This window comes from Acomys minous (genome assembly GCF_964271855.1).
Source record: "Acomys minous genome assembly, chromosome: 2".
Lineage (NCBI taxonomy): Eukaryota > Metazoa > Chordata > Mammalia > Rodentia > Muridae > Acomys > Acomys minous.
The window spans coordinates 34,189,104-34,210,091 of record NC_140484.1 but is presented as its reverse complement, the minus strand read 5'-3'; the positions used below and the strand labels follow the sequence as shown (position 1 = coordinate 34,210,091).

The 20,988-nt window shown below is 45.2% G+C and overlaps 1 protein-coding gene across 4 annotated transcripts in view; it reads left to right on the top strand.

Moving 5' to 3' along the window:
- DMRT1 (doublesex and mab-3 related transcription factor 1) overlaps positions 1 to 20,988 on the top strand; it is a 103,180-nt gene that overhangs the window by 43,620 nt on the left and 38,572 nt on the right. For 2 of the 4 annotated variants that reach the window (XM_084771736.1, XM_084771734.1), the window contains exon 4: positions 15,784 to 15,928. In XM_084771736.1, coding sequence (XP_084627862.1) covers positions 15,784 to 15,928 — 145 coding nt within the window. Of the gene's footprint in view, positions 1 to 15,780; positions 15,929 to 20,988 lie in introns of all 4 variants that reach the window. The other 2 variants (XM_084771735.1, XM_084771733.1) reach the window with 1 other exon arrangement.

The window sequence follows — 20,988 nt, the reverse complement described above, 5'->3', positions numbered from 1 at the left end:
TCATTGTTCCAGCCCCAGGAGACACACAGAAGGAAGCATCAGCTCACATGTGAGTTTGTTTCCTCCTCAGAGGGCCATATTTAATTCCTCCCAGGTGCCTCAGCTATATTCTTACAGAACAAGCTGCTTAGAGCAGTAGGTCCTTCAGCCCTGCTGGCTGCAGTGGATTTTGTTCTTTTCAGTAACACAAGAAACAAAAACTGTCATTTATTGAGTGATTAGTCCCGCCTATTTTTGTAGGAGATGGACGATATCCTGTCTAATGGTGAGGACGTGGAGATTTGAGAAGGGAATGGCTTTCTCAAGCTCCCACACCCACTCAGGGAAAAAGCCAGGGTTTGGACCTGCATCTGTCTGGGTTTGAAGTGTGTATCATCAGTGTCTGCAACAAAAGTCAGGACTGCAGATTGTGCCTTACAGGGGACCCTGGGAAATGACCTTGAGGACCCTGGGCACACCCGTGAGCACACTGGCACACCCTCTCTGTAATCCCTATAAAAGCTCAGGCCCTTCGTTGCTTAGGGCTGAGAGTCCTTGCCTAAGCACTTCATGTTCTGTGTTGAGGGCTTCTTGGAACTCTCTCCTGTTTTTCTTCACCCATGCAGGTCAGAAACAGGCACACGTGTCTTAAAGAGGGCTGACATAGGCTGTTGTAGGTGGCTGAGGGTACAGCTGCCACAAGCTCCTGAGATACTCAGCCCATGGCCCACTGTCTAAAACAAGCTGTATCTGGCTGATCTGAAGTTGCTTTTGGGATCTGCCTGACAACTTTCTGTGAATGTGATGGCAACATTCTCAGTGTGTGTGTAAGAGAGAATGGTCCTAATACTGAATAAAGGGACTCTGATATGGCAGATCCCTCTTAAGCCACGCGTGACTGACTGTGAACACAACTGGGCCTTTAATAGATGTTTTAGTCGTGCCTGTAAAGGTCGTTCTACTGGAAACGAGTCCTTACACCCAAATGAGCCGACATAGCTATAAGCTGCCAATTTGCAAAACACCAGGTGCAGATCAGCAAGTGACAAGCAGGCCCGACTTGGTCCTGCAGTTCTTGCTCCACCCTGTTCTGCTGCAGAGAGCTTCAGAGATGCAGGAGTCCATGCTAAGCAGGCCTATGGACTGAGGGGAAACGGGGTTCACATTAAAGAGCTGGCATCGTCACCCCAGAAGGCCCATGTTCAGTTACAACTTTCGATTTAGCCATGTCACCGCGAACAGATACTTTGTCCTCCAAGTCGCAGCTTTTTTAGCCTATGCAGCTTTCATTTGACTGTCACATGGGTGCGTGACGACGCAGTGTGGTACTGGACTGAGACGGTTGGCATACTTGAGAGGTTCCGTGTAAACCGAGAAACACTGCAGATGATAACTGATGAGTTTATTTCAGTCCTCATTACTCCCATTGGCCATACTGTTTTTAAATCTATTGAACTCTTTGCTCATATGTATTTAGCTAGATACATTGGCCATACTTGATAATAAAATACTTAGTTGTTAAAAAAGCAAAACACTATGATGTGGGCTGGAGAGATAGCTCCGAGGTTAAGAGCACTGACTGCTCTTCCAGAGGTCATGAGTTCAATTTGCAACAACCACGTGGTGGCTCACAACCATCTATAATGAGATCTGGTGCCCTCTTCTGAAGTGCAGGCACATGTGCAGGCCGAACATTGTATACACAATAAATAAATAAATCTTCAAAGCAAAACAAAACAAAACACTATAATGTATGGGTCAAAGTATGAATGGAATGACTTTTTATATTTTTGAGGAAGAATTTTGATTCCCTTGGGCAATGAAAATTGCAAAGCACAGACAAACATACTAATGGAATACATGCGTTCATTAAGATATGTCATAAGACACATTAGTTAAATAGGTACATTTAACTAACTTAAACATTAAACATTTGGCTAGTGTTGAAATGATAGAGGTCAGGTGGCTTACATTGTAGCCAGAAGAGGTTTTATTGTTTGTTGTCATTTTTGTTTTGTTTTGTTTTTAAGATAGGACCTGACTATGTAGCCCTGGGTATCTTGGAACTTGCTATGTAGACCAGGATGGCCTTGAACGCACAAAGATCCACTTGCTTTTACTTCTGGAGTGCTGGGATCAAAGAACTGAACCACCATGCCTGGCAGTGGGTAAAGTGTTTGCCGTACAAGCTTGAGCCCCAACACTCATGTTAAGTTTTTTTTGGGTTTTGTTTTTTAAATTTATTCTGGTGTTCTGTGTCCATGTATGTCTGTGTAAGGGTGTCCGAGACCCTGGAATTGAAATTACAGACAGTTGCGAATTGCCATGTGGGTGCTGGGATTTGAGCCTGCGTCCTTTGGAAGAACAGCCAATGCTCTTAACTGATGGGCCATCTCTCCAGCCGCCAACACCCATATTAAAACCAAACCAAACCCAGAAGTGGTGGTACTCCCCTGTAATACTTTTGTGGGATTGTGGGGGTTATCAGCTGGGTTCCTGGGCCTTGCTACCTGCCAGTTTAGCCAAATTGGGTGGGCTCCAGGTTCTTTGAGAAACCCTGTCTCAAAAATAAGGTACACAGTGGATAGAGAAGACATACAATGTTGACCTCTGGTCTGCACATGTGTACACCCATATGTACACACACACACACACACACACACACACACACACACACACACACACACACACAGGAAAGGGAGAGAGAAAGCAAGCACACATAGCTTTGCAGAAGTGTTTTAACAGGAACCTGGGATAGGGGAGAGTTTCTGTCAACTTGAACTTTTATTTTTAGACAAGGCTTCACTTAGGCAGGACTGGAATTCACTATGTGAGCCCCAAATTTGTGATCCTCTTGCCCTCAGTCTCCCAAGTGCTCGTATCAGAGCTGGAGCAGTTCCGTGTCCAGCCTTGCCTTCTCTGTTTCTGGAAGACAGGCTCGGCCTGCTCTCTGAGTGTTGCCTTGCTTCTTTTAGGGGCAGCTCCCCAGAAGCTAGAAGGTTGGGGTTCTCCTGTGGCTGCTTGCTTCCCAGTATTCTGTTGTTTTTTTCTGAGGCGCCTTCAGCAGCGTGGGAGGACCTGTGCTATTCTTTGCTGCCTGCTGCCTGCTGCTTGCTGCCCTTGATGACTCAGGCTCTGTCCAAAATGGTATGGAGGCCAATGGTCCTCACATTGACCTTCTGGACCCTGCTGCTTAAGGCTCTCCTCCTATCTGTTGGGTGGATGGAGTCTCCTTTTTATACTCTGTCCCCTTTCTTTGCTACTTTGAGTGCTAATGTGTATTGGGGATCCGTACAGATGGTTTTCAAACAAAGACCTCTTTTGGTTCCCAGAAAATATGTATTGTAGCAGAGATCATACTATTATTTTAAAGCTAGACTTAATAAAAACTAACAGGGCATCCATTTTTTCATTAAAAATCCATTGGCTATTGTGTGGAGTTAGGCCTCCTGCATGCCTAGCTGTAAAAATCAAGCAAGCCACAGATTGACTTAGTACCTACTAAGTGCAAAATCTATGAGAGAGATATGAGAGAGAGAGAGAGAGAGAGAGAGAGAGAGAGAGAGAGAGAGAGAGAGAGAGAGAGAAAATATGAATATATACACACAAGCTTTGGCTCTGGAGGGGCTGCCTTCCGGAATCCCAGAGCGCACTGCTGTGAACACCACCGTGCATGCTGAGAACAGCTTTAATCACCGCTGGTCTGTCTCCCGCCCGCAGAGATTTGTGGCCCAATCATAGATTCCTGTCCTGTTGTGAAACAGGAATAACATTTGTGACACTGGAACAAACTCACGATGAATGGCTGCTTCTGCTGACCAGCAGCTCAATTTCACTTCTGCATTTAATTGCCTGCAAAAGCTGTTTATTGCCTTGTGCACTCCTCCACGGCAACATTATCTCTTAAATAAACATGTTGTACCTGGTTGACAAGGGAGAGGTGCATATCAAGTGAGCAGAAATAAATATGGGAGGACTCAAGAGCAGAGCCTGAGATCTCCTTCGGGCCCGCAGCTGGCGCTGCTCTTTTGTTGGCTGTTTTCAAGGTTGTGCCACCAGACGTCTGGGTTCAGGGTCTCACTGCAGTCAGGGTGTGGTCAGGTGGCAGCCTTAGGGGTTGCATTCCTCTGGTGGTTACTTTGGTCTCCCCGTCTGAGGCATCCCATGATAACGATTTGCCCACTGACAACTATGCACCTCGCTGGCATTCATTCGTGTATTAAGTAAACCTACACAGGGACTGCCAAATGAAATTGACGAGAATCACAATGGGGTGACTGCAGTTAACAATTGTGTGTGTGTGTGTGTGTGTGTGTGTGTGTGTGTGTGTGTGTATGCGCGCGCGCATGCGCGCGCACACTTGCTTTAGTTTTTGGGGACAGGGTTTCTCTGTGTAGCCTTCACTGTCCAGGACTCACTTTGTAGACCAGGCTGGCCTTGAACTCACAGAGATTCACCTGTCTCTGTCTCCTAGAGTGCTGGGATTATAGGCGTATGACACTGTGCCCGACTAGTTCATATATTTTAAAACAGCTAGAAGAGAGAGTGTTGGGTAGATACGCTGATGACCCTGATTTGATAATTCCACATTGTGTCTGTATGTAGAAACGAGAGGAAGGGATGTTGAGAATCCCCTGTATAGTCCTTGGTTTGAGCTGAGATACAAGACGCGGGCAGGAGTGGAAACATTCTGGGATATGGGACTTGGCGCAGAAAAAGGCACCTTTGTTGGGTGTTCCTGGGGTGCTGCTCTGGCCCTCTTGGCCTGCTGAGATCCAGAGGACCAGCCCTGGCATTTAAAAAGCTGCCTGTGATTGCTTGCCTGCCTACTGCTTTTCTCCAGCCTTAAGCCAACAGCTTGAGAAGGCCCTGGTCTCCACATAACTCCTCTTTTCTAGTGTGTCTTAGCTCGGGGACAACCTGTTAAAAAAGTATGGTGACAAGGAGTGACTTTCCAAGCATAGCCCATGTGGAGGTGGCCATACCCCTACCTTCACCACTGTGCAGTGCCCCACAGGAAGTGTGGCTAATCGTGATCAAATCTTAGATTGACTCTAGTTTCTAGGGAAAGTTACAATCCACAGTCCTTAAATAATTTTATATGTCTGTTATCTGTCTTATTGTATTATTTCTAATATGTATTTTAAGATATGTTAAAATATTACTTTGTATAATATATTAATAAGTGTGTTAATTATCTATGTGAGAGAGAGGGAGAAAGAGACAGATTCTCTCTGGAACTCTATATAGATTAGGCTGACCTTGAACTTAGAGATATGCCTGCCTCTGCCTCCTGGGTGCTGGGATTAAAGGTGTACACCACTAAACCAGGCTTGTATTTATGTTATTAAAGACAGAGTGTCCCTATATAGCCAAGGCTGGCCTTGAACTTGAACTGTCAATCTTCCTGCCTTAGCCTTCTTAGTGCAGGGATTATAGGCATGTCCAACTATACCTGGATCTTAGATACTCTTAAATTTAAAAAATGGTAATAACAAGGAGTAGAAAAAAAAAAGAGAAAAAAGAGGGGGCTGGAGAGATGGCTCAGGGTTAAGAGCACTGTCTGCCCTTCCAGAGGTCCTGAGTTCAATTGCCAGCAACCACATGGTGGTGGCTCACAAACATCTATAATGTGATCTGATGCCCTCTTCTGGCATGCAAGTGTACATGCAGATAGACTACCCATATACATAAAAATAAGTAAATATTAAAAAGAAAGAAAGAAAGAAAGAAAAGAAAAAGAAAAGCCCATTTTCTGGCTGAGAAGGTTGGTTCGAGCTGCCTGCCTATCCTGTGGCCCACATTGTCACCAGCAGCTTTGACTTGCCCCATATCCTTTTTTAAGAACCCATTTCTTTTTCTAGAATCAAGTGGTAATTTGCCACTGCATTTAGTTACTTTTCAGTTGCTGTGATAAGATACCACGTGCAAGGCCATTTCATTGGGCCTATGGTAGAGTGGTCCATGATGGTAGAGTGGAGGCAGAGGGCTAAGAATGGCATTGGTCCTTACAGCCCACTCCAGTGACTTCCTCCAGGGAGGCCACACCTACTAACCCTTCGAACAGCCCACTGGGAACCTAGTATCTGAATGCCCAAGCCTTAATGGGGGACATTTCATTCACACCACCACAGCTATTGTTTGCTGGAGGGAGACACTCACTGGCTTTTTGTCAGAGAGAAACCAGCAACATTCACATGAAGTCACAGGGGAATTTATAAAGCTATGTGCAATTTTAAATATTTTTTAAAAATTGAGACAATCTTAGAAAGACAATTTCTTTCCTCAGGCAAACAAGCACAGTTTCTGTTTGGGGGATATTAGACTTAGCCACCATTATTTGGTTTCTTAAAGATGAGGGATTTATTTTATTTTATGTTCTGTTGCTATCATGTGTATTTATTTTATATCTTATGTATTCATTAATTTTAATAATCTTATAGTTGCTTATTTTTTTAAGCTTTCTAGTAGGTAGTCGTTTTTGGGAGTATTAAATTCTTTAAATAACTCCTTTTTTGATGTATGTTTTTTAGTTCATATTCACCTTAGATGTTGAGGATGGATAAAGATGTTACTGTTCTGTGGTTAAGGGAGAAAGGGACAGGCACTTTATATGCTGAGCTCAGAGGGGCGGGGCTGAGCAATGCCCATTTTTACAGAACACTCTAGCTAAACCCAGGTGGGTCCCAGGAGAAAATTGAGCTGGCCTCTGGGAAACTGAGGGCAGTAGAGAGCAGGCGACCCTGACTCAAGGGATGGAGTAAGTTCATTAGCGCCCTAAGGAATTGATTTTCACCCTGGCTGGACAATCCCAAGAGCGCCCCAGGACATCCACCATGTAACAGATCTGCTAAAGCCTTTTGGGGGAGAGGGTAGGTGCTGGGCCACCCTGCAGACTTGTCACCACTCCTAGGTGGTTCAGTTTGATGTGCACTGAGCTGGCACACCTTGTCATGGGCTGCAGCATTTGAATAACTGGCTGCTAAACTGGAGGCTGGAAGACGGCTGTTAGCACTCTGTTGCCAAGTTGTCTTATTACTTGTGCTGTGTGCCACACCAGCATCGTATGTCTTTGGGGAAGTGTGTGGCCACTGGGTCACAGAAGTTGAAAGCTTTCAGAGTTGATTTCCTTGGGCCGGCGGTCCAAGCCTCATCTACTTACATTCACCTTTTGGATATGGACCTTATATAAAAGTAGATGCTTTTCAGAACATTGTAAGTACTTGAGACTCAGGTTTCTATGATGTTAAGTGTTCCTTATTATGTGAATAAAGACTAAAATCAAAGGAGTACATAGCAGGGACAGGTTGGTCCTGTTTTTTTGTTTTTTGTTTTTAATTTCTTTTAGCTGGGCATGGTGGTGCGCGCCTTTAATCCCAGCGCTTGAGAGGCAGAGGCAGGCAAATCTCTGTGAGTTCAAGGCCAGCCTGGTCTACAGAGTGAGTCCAAGAAAGCCAGGGCTCCACAGAGAAACCCTGTCTCAAAAAAACAAAAAAACAAACCTAAAAAACAACAACAAAATTTTTCTTTTAATGTAATATTAGAACATACAAGAGAAGAAGGGAACACATTCTAAAACATCTGTAATGTGTTGTGAGACATGGATAAGAAATTTCATTCATTGTCACTCCCAAGTGCCCGGCTGTACCAGCATTCAGAGAAACAGTTGAGGAAGAACCAGAAGGCAGCACCATTCCAGGTACCGAGGTCACAACTCGGTTTCCTGGGGGGATGGGGAGGGGGGCAGGGGAGAGAGAGATGATGCACTGGAGAATCAGGTCTGGGCAGCCCATGCTGTGAGATGGGGGAGCAGGCATCCGGTCACCCCTGTTGTTTAGAATCCTCAGCACATGCTGGTAGGGAAGAGCTGATGGGCATGCAGTCAGTCTCCTTCTCTTAAAACTCCCTACAGAGGATGCACCGTTTCCTTCCTGCACCTAGGCCACTTCTCCACACGCTCTTCCTGGTGTCCCACGGGTCCTCTGAGGGTCGCCTTTTGTATGTGGCTTCCTGGGTCAGTTCAAAGGAAAGCGAGAAACAGAGGAAACGGTGCTGCCTCGGTACCTCATTTTAAAATACCTTTTCCCATCTGTGTTTCTTAGCATGGATATTCTTTTTGGCCATTTCTGTTTTTTACCAACTGAGAGAAAGAAGACAGACAACCTAATTCTGTGCCTTGTATTTATATAAAACTAGGAGAAGCCCTGGAACGTGTGTGTGTGTGTGTGTGTGTGTGTGTGTGTGTGTGTGTGTGTGTGTGTGTGTATGTGTGTGTGAACAATGTAGAATTTTGCATGTTGAGCTTTAAAAAAAACTGAAATGTAAAGACATCTCACAATAGACTTTTCATATCCAGCGAAAATATTTATATGCTTAAATAATTTTAAAAGTCTGTGCTAGGAAGGCATGTATGTGCTGGCTCTGTACAAGGTCCTTGAAGGTGGTCCACCATGAGTGGATATCATTTCATGTCCCATGGTCTGTCTCAGCCCTCAACACAGTCTTGTTAGCCTCACGTCAATGAGGAAACTGAGGCCCAGGGAGACAAATGCACACAGCATTATCGGTGGGTAGTCGGAATGTTAGTGGGCTTTGCCTACCGTGGGGGGCTTCTCCTTCCCAGAATGCCTCTGTTGTCTTTGTAGGGCACAGCACATTTCTTCACCTGTGTATCAAGCCTGAATATTGAAAGGAGGGCGGGAGGAGGAGAGGGGACATGGCGGGGGGCCGGGGCGGGGGGAAGAGTGTGAGAGTGCGTGAGAACTTTAGGGGAACCTGCTTTCATTTATTTTCAACTTATTGGATGTGGCCTGATGCCGTGATGGTCTTGGAGGGGGGTGGGCCTTTTCGTGGCACTCATGAGTTGGGGGTGCCCACTAGGAGTCACTAGTCTGCACTGGAATCTTTAAACAGTATGGGGAAAGTGTGTGAACATGTGCCTTTGCGTCTGCTTGGAGAGTTGGCTCTGAACAACCTCACCTTGCCCCACAGGCCGTCTGTCATATTCGGTTCTCATAAGACAGCCTTCATACTGCTGATTTATGCTGAAAGTATCCTAATGTTTCTGACAGCTCATGTGTGACATGAAGATAATCCATATTTCCTTAAGCAGCTAAGCCCCGTGGCTTATTTCCCGATAGTGCTGATAGGGCTATATCTCTTGGTATCTGCCATGAAGGCTCTGAAGGTAACATACTGTTTCTGGGTCACTAGCTTTGTCTAAAACAGTAGGTTGGAACAGAGTAGCAAAGGTTAATTAAGTTTGTCCATCATGGTGGGAACACAGACTGATGACTCTGATGTGCCTTGCTCGGAAATCAAAGCTCCCAAACGTGCGGTTGTTGCTGGCATCTTTTCTTCTCTGTGCCAAACTCTCTGAAATGAAGTTCCTTCACCTGCCGCAGAGGCGAAGCGATCAAAAGCGCTGGGTTGTTGGAAGGCGGTGGTAGCAAGTAGCTCTTTAAATAAGCACTGAGATTAGGAAGGCGTCTTGGTTCAGGGGCAGGAATCAGGAGCTCCAGGGCAGTTTGCTTCTGACCCTGCCTTCTCTACCTGGTGCCCCAGAGTAGAACCAAGGTATTTGGTTGCTAGCAGCGCCTCTGTGTTTTGATGATCATTAAGTTCCGAGGACCTAGTGAAGTAACAGGACTCGTCTCTTGTATCTTTCAGTAAATGTTCACTTTTTTGCTCTGTAGTTTCCTTACTCGTGGCATCTTATTGTCAACAAACTATTTTCTCTGGGTACTAAGAGGAAGAGTATCCCGCCCCACCCCCCACCCCTGCCGTCTGCCACAGTCTGGAGAGCCGCTGTGCAATGCCATTGGACATTCAGTGTGTTAGCAGAGGGGAAAGCCCTGTGTCTGGAAAATTACTAGCCAGGTTCTTAAAGATATAACTGTCTTTTCTTCCAGCTGTTTTACCAGTGCTTCCCCCACCCCCCACCCCACCCCCGCTGGTTTTTTATGTAATTGAGGTTGGCATTCATGCCTGGTTACGTGAGTTTGGTTGAAAAGTTAGGATTGGAATTTGATTTGTTTATTTTTTACTTATTTCTGTGTGAGTGTGGGTGTGCGGTTTGTGCCCGTGTACGCTGGTGCATATGTTCCTGTGCACAAGCATGTGGACAAGAGGAAGCTGTCAGGTGCCCTGTTCAATCACACTGTGCTTTATTGACTTGGGCAAGGTCTCTCACTTATCTGGAAGTGAGCTTGTCCCATTAGTCCTCCTGTCCACCCACCCCCCCACCCCCTGCCAGCAGTGGGGTGACAAGTATACCAGTAACCACTCCTGTGGTTGCTTTTATGGGTGATGGGGCCTTAAACTCAGCTGCTAATGTTTGCACAGCATGTGCCTCTGTCAACTGAGCCATTGCCTCAACCCAGTTGTTGGAATTTCATATTGTGAATCCGACATGTACAAAGGTCTGTCTGAATCCAGATACTTCTTCGTAGAATTTACAAAGATGATTAAGATCCTAAGCTAGTTCTAGGTAGATATCATGTCGGACAACCAGCCCTCTCTCTTTTGTGAGCCCCCTGGAATATACCAAGATCTACCAGGTTCCAGAGAACATTTTATTATTATTTTTTTAATTAAAAATTTTTTTAAAAATTCTTTTGGTTTTTCGAGACAGGGTTTCTCTGTGTAGCCTTGGCTGTCCTGGACTTGCTTTGTAGACTAGGCTGGCCTCGAACTCACAGCGATTGGCCTGCCTCTGACTCCTGCCACCATGCCTGGCCCCACTTGGCTTTTTCTAATCAGCTACCTGTTTTTGAAGGCAATTGCTCCCCTGTACCTGATTAGCAACATCAGTATCTTGAGTGCTTTAGCCGAGACACCGTAAGAAAGTGTGCATCTGTGGGTGTCTATGCACACAGACACTCACAAAGAGCAGTTCCACCCGTGTGCTTACCATGCTAGGCATGCTCTACGCACACAGATTTTGCGTTGCTTTTTTTTTCTCTGGTCTTGTTGATCTTGGATCTTCTGGGCTCAAGGGATTCTCCTGTTTCAGCCCTCCAAGTTGTGTGAGGTTGGCGACTATCTTATCTCAGGGCCTGTGGCGAGTGGCAGGCAGGCAGTTCTGTATTTTTGGAAAGCGCAGTCTAAGAAAGGTCAGTGCCACCAGGGCAGATAGTGAGAGCGATGAGCAACATGGTTAAAATGTGCATTTGGGTTCTTCTTGCAAAAATTAGCAAATACTCACAGATGAGTTGCTTTTATAGTGAAGACTTGACCACTTATAGCCAGATACAACCTGAAGTCCCATAGTTGTGGGGGGGAGGGTGTTCCTGTGAGCAAGCCCAGGCTTCAGGATTTGGAGACCTGGGGGAAGGGTTGCTGAATGTTTTCATAGTCTGCTTTGGTTCTGTGTTTCGTCGACATGACCTGCCCACTTTACCGGCGTGCATCCTATGGCTGGTTTTTTTTTTCACTTTGCGAGTTCACCGAGAGAAACCCAGGCTCCTATCTTCATTTCTACTGGGACAGCCCCATCTACAGGAGTTTCCTTGTTTTTGCATGCATCTTTCTATTGCTGTTGCTTTGGTAAGCTTGGAGTTTACATTCAAAGATGGCTTAGATGTCTTTTTGATTCTTAGGTTATTGGCTGTCTGCTGATCTCCTTTCTCTCCCTCCTGCTCTCAGGAGTGGCAGGGCGTCCTTTCCATATTTGAAAAAAGACAAACAGGTCTTCTCGTTCTTCAGCATCTTGAGTGAGGTCCTCATGGCGAGCACCCTTTCTACAGTGTTCTGAAGGATCCTTGGACTCCCTCCCAGGCACCCATGCCCTGCCAAAGACCTTGCTCTCTCTGTCTCCTTTTGTTTCCTGGGTCATTCACTGTGTGATGTGATCACGTAAGGGAAGATGACGTAAACACATCAAGGAAGGTACCACAGGTAGAGGAGCTTGAGGGCTAGGTGGAGACAGGCAGTAAGGAGCCTTGGGTCACAGCCAAGGGGAACATTATGCCAGCATCACAGGACTTGGCATTTGATACCTTGTTGTTCTATATCTCTGAGACATGTGTATAATACCAGGTACTTTCAGCCTATACATTAGACAGAATTCTTTGCAGAGGGCAGCATGCAATATGGAGGATGAGCCAAATATGTGCCTCAGTGGGCAAATGGGACTCTCTGATGAGGCTTTCCCTGCACAGGTGAGGTCTTTCCGGGCTCAAGTGGATGCCTGGGTGAACCTGGGAACAGGCATCGCAAACCAAAGAAATCATTTTAAGGACGACAAATGTTAATTCCAGCCTTTATTCTGTGTGCCCTGGAGACCTGAGGCTCCAGTCTGAAGTGTTTTTGCCTTCACTGTAAAAGTGTTACTGGTCAGAAAACTACAGGCACACCCCAAATGGTACTTGGGGAACTTGAAAGGTTGTAGTCCATTTGAGTATCAGGGCCTGGTGATCCTGCAGTTAGTGTGTTGTCCTGTGGGGGTGGGTGGGAAGGGGGCTCTTGGGAGCGCTGCTCTCTTTAACCCGCATCTCCAGCTTGGCGCTGCCAGGCTAGCTTGCTGTCAGACAGTGCTCCCTTTGAGCCCTTCACCTGGAAGGAGAATTCAGCTTCCCATAAAATGGAATGCTTCTTCTGCCTGGAGTGTTACTCGAGAGTAGGTAAGTAGGAGTCAAGAGGCTTTAAAAAGGACATAATGAGGTCAGACAGTCTTGAGCTTTCCTGGGATATCACTGTTATCATAGACAGGATGGGTTAGAGCACATGGATAGGTTTTTTTCAGATTTATTACCATGCATTTTCTCACCAGTTCAGTAAGACAGAACCCCAAGCTTCAAGGTTTCATACAGAGTAAATACTAACGGCCTGTTCATTTGTTATCTGCCTAGCTCTGGTCTGTGGGTCGCACTCTGGTTCAGAGACTAGGGCGGGTACTAAGATTATTACTTGCCAGCCACCACATGCTAATGGTGATAGCAGACATAATTCACTGGAGTCTTGGATGCTTAGGTTTTGCTTGGTTTGTTTACTATAAAACAAAAATAAAATAAAATCTCAAAGAAACAAGTTAGCATTGCATAACAGTGTGTGTGTGTGTGTGTGTGTGTGTGTGTGTGTGTGTGTGTGTGTGTGTGTAAAAGTAGTACCACCCATTAATGTAACTGAACAGTTCCTCCATTTGCCACTGTGGTTTTCTTTCACCCAGAGGTGAGGGAAGGGCCTTCAGGGTATTAGATTAGTTTGAAACAGGTTCCCCAACCTTGGCTCAGCTGCCACATTAAGGTGTATACTTGATTGTCAGGGGCGCTGCCATGGGCCTTGTGGGACCATAGCAATGTCCCTGGCCTTTATCTCCAGATGCCAGTAGCAACCCTCTCTGCTCCCAGATGTGACAATTGAACATGTTTCTAGATATCAAATCTCCCCCTTGGGACATGGTTATCCCCAGCTGAAACTACTGATTTTAGATCAAATTAATTTCAAAGGCTTCATTATCCACCCATTTTGTCTAAGCCCAGAATAGCAGGATTGTGTTATGTATCTATCATTTGTCTGTCTATCTAAAGTTAGAAGGGAGCAGAAAGTGAGCTGGAGTTATTCCCAGACCTTCTCCGGTGAACATCAACTCAGGTTGAACTTGGTGTTTTAGAGATCTCTGCATCCTTAGAAACACAAAGCTTCCTCCTGTGTAGGCTTGTGAGTAGATGGTTATTTGCAGGAGTCTTGCATTTTTGTTTGTGAATTTGGCCTCTAATAGTTGAGCCATTTCTCCAGCCCTTATGCATTATTCTTGGAGGAGGATGTAGATCTCAAGTGGTCAATGACGTCAGTAAATGCACATTTTAATAACCCCAAGTGGAATTTGGCCTTTTGTATCCTCCCCCTGCACCCCCCTCCGCCTTTTGCTGGAACTCTTCTGTTATGGTCTCAAGGATGCATTGGGGGAAACCAAGTAACTGAATACAAACAACTCAATTCCAAGTTCTAAGTAGTCACAGTTTTTAATACTTTCTAAAAAGATAAAGGGTTAAATGGGAGACAATAAGCACATGTGTGTTTTGAAGCAGTGTTTATTTTCCAATGAGTATTTGAAAGGATGCCATTTGTCTGCATTAGCTTTCTGGGAAGTGTACATACTAGAATGGCAGCAAAGCATTCTGGGAAGTGTACATCCTGGGATGGCAGCAGCTGACCAATCTACTTGTCAGACTTGATTTTTTAAAAATATTTATTTATTATTACATATACAGTGATCTGCCTACATGTACATACACCTGCAGGTCAGAAGAGGGCATCAAATCACATTATAGATGGTTGTGAGCCACCATGTGGTCTCTGGGAATTGAACTCAGGACCTCTGGAAGAGCAGACAGTGCTCTTAACCGCTGAGCCATCTCTCCAGTCTTTTTTTTTTTTTTTTAAAGATTTATTTATTTATTTTATGTATATGAGTGTTCTGTTTGCATGTGTGCCTGCAGGCCAGAAGAGGACACCAGATCTCATTACAGATTGTTGTGAGCCACTATGTGGTTCCTGGGAATTGAACTCAGGACCTCTTGAAGAGCAGTCAGTGCTCTTAACCACAGAGCCATCTCTCCAGCCCCAGACTTGATCTTTTAAAACATAGGATCTTGTTTTTCTCTGGTGTATGGATATATAGTGGTAATTTTAGAGTATTAGGTCAGTCTTGGTGACACACTTGAATTACCTAGAGAGTTTTGGAAAGACTCAGGGTCCAGGCCACATCCCAGACCAGTTGAGTCAGATTTTCTAGGGGTGGAAGCAACGTATCAGCTCCTTTCTTTATTCCAGTGAGAGCCAAGATTGTGAACTGGTACACATATTTATAAATAAAGTTTTATTGGGACACGGCATGTCCATTAATTTACTGTTACCTAGAGATGCCACGGCAAACCCTGAAGCAGTTACTATTTGGCCATCTATAGCAAATTGCTTCCTGATTGTTGCTAGGAAGTCATAGTGAATTTCACTATTTCAATGTTTGTATATACTTCCACAGCAAAAGAAAAATTGCTGCATTTTGCGGAGCTTGCAGGCTCAAGTCCTATTACTTTGAACAAAGGGAATATTGAAAACCGTTTTGCTAGGAGAACCGACTTATAGATATTGTCAGGCCTGAGGGAGATGTGACTAACTCAGGACCCAAGGTGAAGAGCCCATTTTCTACATGGGCATCTGTGCTTGAAGTTGGCCCCTTACTGTTACTCCAGTGCTCACTTTCAGACTGTGTAACTGACTCCTGTGCAGTCTGCAGCTTTAGAGTTGGAGGGGGAGGGGGATGGAGTTCTTTACTGCTGAGGCCCTTGCAGAATCAAGAAACCCCCTCCTCCGGATATCAGTGGGTAAAGTGTTTGCCATGCAAGCAGGGGGATGGGAGCTCAGATGCCCAGCGTCTGCATACATGTGGGGCGGTCCTGAGGACCCACTGCAGGAAGTGAAGATGAGATCCCTGGAGCAAGCTGGCCAGTTGGAGACGCTGAAGTGGCGAATCTGGGTTTAAGCGAGACACCTCAATATATAAGGTGCAAGGTTTCTGAAATGTGCCGAAGCTGAGGGATGGAGTGTGTGTCAGAGCAAAGTCTCGTGGTGTGCAGGAAGAAAAGACAGACAGACAGACAGACAGACAGACACTGAGAGATAGACAGAAAAGATGGGGTATTCTCTAAAGTCTGTTCCCCCAGTAGCCTACTTCCCCCAGTTTGGTGCCATCTCAAGTGAGTACCATCAGATGGGGACCAGACCCTGGACACATGATGCTGTTGGGGGACATCCCATATTCAAACCACAACAAAGGTGTTCTTTAACTTTTTTCTTAAGCAGATGAAGACCTCAGAGAGCCGCCACCCTGTGAGCTCCCAGTACCGGATGCATTCATACTATGGGCCTCCCTCCTACCTGGGCCAGAGCATGTCTCAGATCTTTACCTTTGAAGAAGGCCCCTCCTACTCAGAAGCCAAAGCCAGCGGTAAGTTCTGGAGTGGGTGTCTGGGGTTGGGGTGGTACCCAGCAGAGGCGCAGCAGCTCTCTGCCGGCTTGGCTCATAGGAGCTTTGGGGATTTTTTTTTTAATTCTCTGAGAATATCACACAACTCCCAGATCTCCCACTTTCATATCCACCCGATTTCTTCCTTCCTCACTCCCCTCTCCCATTTGTGCTTGTGAATCCGGTTTGTGTCACGACCCGCCCTGGAGTGTGGGTGATAAACTTGTCGACACATCTTTAAAGAATGCTTACTTTCCTTCTCCGTGTAAGAATCAAATACCAATGGCTTTCTGCCTAGGGGTAGGGCTTTCTGTGTGGCCTCCCCCCCTCCCCCTTCTTCAGGGCTGGGATTTTGCTGGTGTGAGCTTGCACGGGTCTTGTGCATGTGTGTTCACATGTGGAGCTGCTCTCTACTATCTGGAAAGTACTGTTTCAAGTCATCTTCCACCCCCAGCTCTTCCACATAGACTCCTGAGCTTTGAGAAAAACTAAATCCTTGATGTGAAATAAATGTTTTATATAGGATTGAAAACAAAAATCTCTTTTTTCATGGTGACTAGTTGTGGGTCTCGGTAGTAGTTACCATCTACTGCAAAAAGAGGCGTATCTGATGAGGGTTGAGGGAGGCGTTGATTTACAGCATCGCAGTAAGTCATTAGGAGTTGTTTTAATACTGTGTCGATTTAATAGAATAGTAGTAGCAGGTTGTCCTCCAGGGACCATGTTCTAACTATGCATAGGTTCTTGGCCTTGTTGACAGTGTCAAGTATGGGTCCTCTTTTGTGGTACGGGCTTTAAATCCCACCAGAAAGTGATTGGTTATCCCCGTAATACTTGTGCCACTGTTGCAGAAACGGGGACCGTCTTACTAGGCAGGTCGTTAATGCAGCCCCAGGGTCCATAGACAGATGAGAAGGATGATTTCTCTTCTCCTCAGATAGCATCCATAGCACTCTGGGGAGTGTGTTCTCTATAGAAAACAGATGGCCATCCTGTAAAGAATTCAACTATGAATTGGTTTTACTTGGTTCTATTCTTTTTTTTTTTTAATAGATTCATTTTTTTCTTTCAAAGTATCTTTTTGTTTAGTTTTGAGATTGTATTTTAATTACATTTCTCCCTTCCAATTCCTCACTCCAAACCTTCCCACATACTCTACCTCCTCTGGTCTTCTTCAAATTCATGGCTTTTTTTTTTTTTTACATTAGTTGTTATCACATGCATTTATGTATTTGTACAGGGGAAAAGGAGAAATCTTATGGAAGAGGAGGGAGGGTGGGAGGTGAGTAAAATAACAACATGGAAAACTAGCGGGGGGGGGGCAGCCTCAGAGAATCATACTATAAACTAAAAAACAAAACAAAGCAGCTCCCCCCGCCCCAATCCAACTCACTACATATAATTCAGTGTAGCTTTAATGGCTCTTTCTCGTCTGGGCTGACACTCCCTCCAGGAGCCAAAGACCACCTAACGAAACCCCCAGTACCAGACAGGAGATTTTGAGTTGTTTTATTCTTAATACAGTTTTCCTCCTTTCTGAGTACTTGGGGTAACAATATACTTGCATTCCTAGAAATGTTATTTTCTTTTATTTTTTTAATTAAGAAAAATTCATGTTTGTGCTTCGCCTGCATGGATGTGTGTGTGCCTGGTGCCTGAAGAGGCGAGAAGAGGGCATCAGATCCCTTGGAATTAGAGTTGTGGGTGGTTTTCAGCTACCACGTAGATTCTGGAGGTCAAACTTGGGTCCTCGGGAAGAGCAGGCAGTGCCCTTAACTGAGGAGCCGTCTCTCCATCCCCCAAAATGTTATTTTTCTTAAGGAACAGTATGAAATACAAGGCACACTGTTTTTCCTATTGCTGGGGATGAAACTCCAGGGAGCCTTGCTGATGCTGAGCAAAGGCTTTGGGAAGATGCCCCAGTGCCTAGGGACACTGAAGGGAATGTCTCTATGTGGTATAATTGTTTCCCAAAGAGTCTTGCTTTTAAAATGAAAGTGCATTCATCTGTGTGTGTCGGGGGTGGGGGAGGGATGGAATAAAATAACACAGTAAAACGTTTTTTAATACAGTAGACTTGGGCTTCTGCAGTAGCAATGCAAATAACTCAGATATGGCTGAAATAAAAAACGACTGTTTAATGAAGCGAAGCACTTTGAAATACACAATCCCTCAGCTTCAGTTTTAACCTTCTCCCTAGCACTAAGTCGATAGGCAGGTCTTTCCTACCTGAGTTTCCAGAGCTTGGTTTTAAAGTTATTTATACTTAAACGTCATCTTTTGGCTTAGGAAAGTTAGAAGCAAATCACGGAGGCCGGAAGTATCCATTAGGGCAATTCTGAGTGACCCGGAAGTGATTGATTTAGACCAGTGTCTCTCAACCTTTCTAATGCTGCTGCCCTTTACTGCTACAGTTCCTTATGTTTTGGTGGTCCCCAACCATAGCATTGTTTTTGTTGCTACTTCATAACTGTAATTTTGCTGCTGTTATGAGTCATAATGTAAACATCTGTATTTTCCAGTGGTCTTGGGCGACCCCTGTGAAAGGGTAGTTCAACCCCCAATGGTCGTTACCCACAGGTTAAGAGCCACTAATACAGACATTTGGGCTTACCTTGTACTAAATAGAAGATGTTAATTTCCTAAATAATGTGACTATAGAGGAAAAGTTTCTGTGTTCGTTCTTTCATTCACTCATGATCTGTTTGGTGCACGGGGTGGGAGGCGGCCACAAAGTAGATGCGAAGGTCAGAGGACTTTGTGGAGCTGGCTGTCTCCTTTGACCTGGACATGGCTTCTAGGGATTTCGCTCAGCTCGGCAGCCTAGTGTCAGGGTAAGGTGCCTCCACCTACTGAGCCGTCTCCCAGGCCAGGACTTTCTTTGCAAAGCAGATGCGTAAGAAAATTGAGAACTGGAACCATGCCTTGATTTCCACATTTGAAGTAAAATCTTTAAAAGCTGGCGAAGCACCTCTGTCTACAAAAGCAAAAACAAACAAGAAAGCTGGCAAATGATGCTTTATTTACTCTACTAAAATGTAGCAATAGCTTCTATTGATATAGGGCATTTAGGTCCTAGGGACTGGGTGGTCTGCCTTGAAGAGACAATGATGGCTGCACTTTTGATTTTTTTTTTTTCTTGGTTTTTTGAGACAGGGTTTTTCTGTGTAGCCTTGGCTGTCCTGGACTTGCTTTGTAGTCCAGGCTGGCCTCGAACTCACAGCGATCCACCTGCCTCTGCCTCTCGAGTGCTGGGATTAAAAGCGTACGCCACCACTGCCCAGCCTTGCACTTTGATTTTTATTAATACTTGATCACATGCTTAGAGTAGACTGTGCCCCACCTCTTTCATAAATATCCCTATTCCCTGTGGCACTGCCTTTGAGATCTGTGTATAATCTGGCCAATATGCTCCTTAAGAAGAGAGAGTGCACATGTCACATTCGTGTGTGTGTGTGTGTGTGTGTGTGTGTGTGTGTGTGTGTGTGTGTGTAGCCATGGCTGTCCTGAAAGTCACTCTGTAGAGCAGGCTGGCTATTAACTAAAAAGATCCACCTGCCTCTGCCTCCTGTGTGCTGAGATTAAAGGTGTGCACTGCTGCTGCCACCGTTTAAATCTGCTACGATGTTGGTTGAGTGAGTGGATGGAGGAAGGAGTGAATGGAAGAATGAAGAATTCTGTCTATTTTTAAGTGAGCTTGCTCCATCAGGGAACACAAGCCTCAACAATCAGGATTCTGACTTTTGCTGTCAAACAAAACCTGTATACAGACAGTTTGGAGATGAAGCAGCCAAAGAGACTTGTCTTCATATAGAAAATTAGAAGCAAAATTCCACTTAGAGGAGGAAATCACCTAAGCTGCTTATTCCAGAATCTCTTTACAAGCACTGGCCTTCTTGAGACAAAGGTGTTGATTCAGAGCAGGGCAGTAAGACAGAAGTATGAGAGGCATTTTACTGGAGCAGAGAGGAATAAACTTACAGAGGAGCACTAGACAGCTGAAGTTGGGGCGCGGGGAGGAAGTTGATACCCACAAGAAAAGGTCCCTGAAAACAGGGCAGCAGCATTGTGTTCATAGCAGAGCATTGCTAAGCAGAGAATTGCTTGCTTTTCCTGGCGGCCTCAGGCCTGACTTCCTGGGATGCTCTTACTCACTGATAACTAGTCAGACACTCAAGTTGTGGGGAAGAGGAACTGTAGTTCAATCTCACTATTGTTAACTTGGATTGTTATGGAGAAAGAAAAAGAAAACCCATCTAGTGGGTGAAAGGAGTGTGGTTTTCTGATGCGGAGGTGTTTGGAGTGAGCAGAGGACAGCTGGGAGGGGTTGACTGGGGAACTAGGATGCATGTGGGGTCCAGGTCCTCTTTTGTGCTTTGGAGCAGGCTAGGCCCTTTTGGAAAAATGGGCCTAAGGGTCTGAGACAGTGGCAGGATGTGGTGGGTAGGGATGGGGACATCATTTTAGCCAGGGAGAAGCTGGCGATGGCTGGCTGGCCGCTAGTTCTGCCTATCACTGCAGTCGCACTTGAGTTCCTTTGGTTGATTGATGAGTTAAGTACATTATGGTTACTAAGTGTCTTACCAGCTAGTCCAAACGGGATTCTAAGTGGCTTGAAAGAACAGTGTTGTAAGTGGGCTGAGTGGTTTTTTAAAAAGTTTTTATTTGAGTATGAATTTGTCCATTACGAATATTTATATATAGGATAAGCATAACTTATTCCCTCTCTTTGTCCAAGCTCGGGAAGGAAACCCTTGGATGCTAGGTAAATGCTGTACTGCGGAGCGATAGCTCCAGGCCTTTAAAAAGTTTTTTTTTTGCAATAGTGTCCCACTAAATTGCTCAGGCTGGACTTAAATTTGCAGTAAATCAGGGTAGCTTCAAACAGGTGAGGCTCCTGCTTCAGAAGCAGCTAGAATTGTAAGTACATATTGTACCATCATCCCCAGCTAAACTTAGTATCTAAACCAACAGGGGTGAGCTTTCTCTTTTTCTCTGGATTTGTAAGGGATGGCAACGTGAGATTCAGTGTTGGGGGTGGG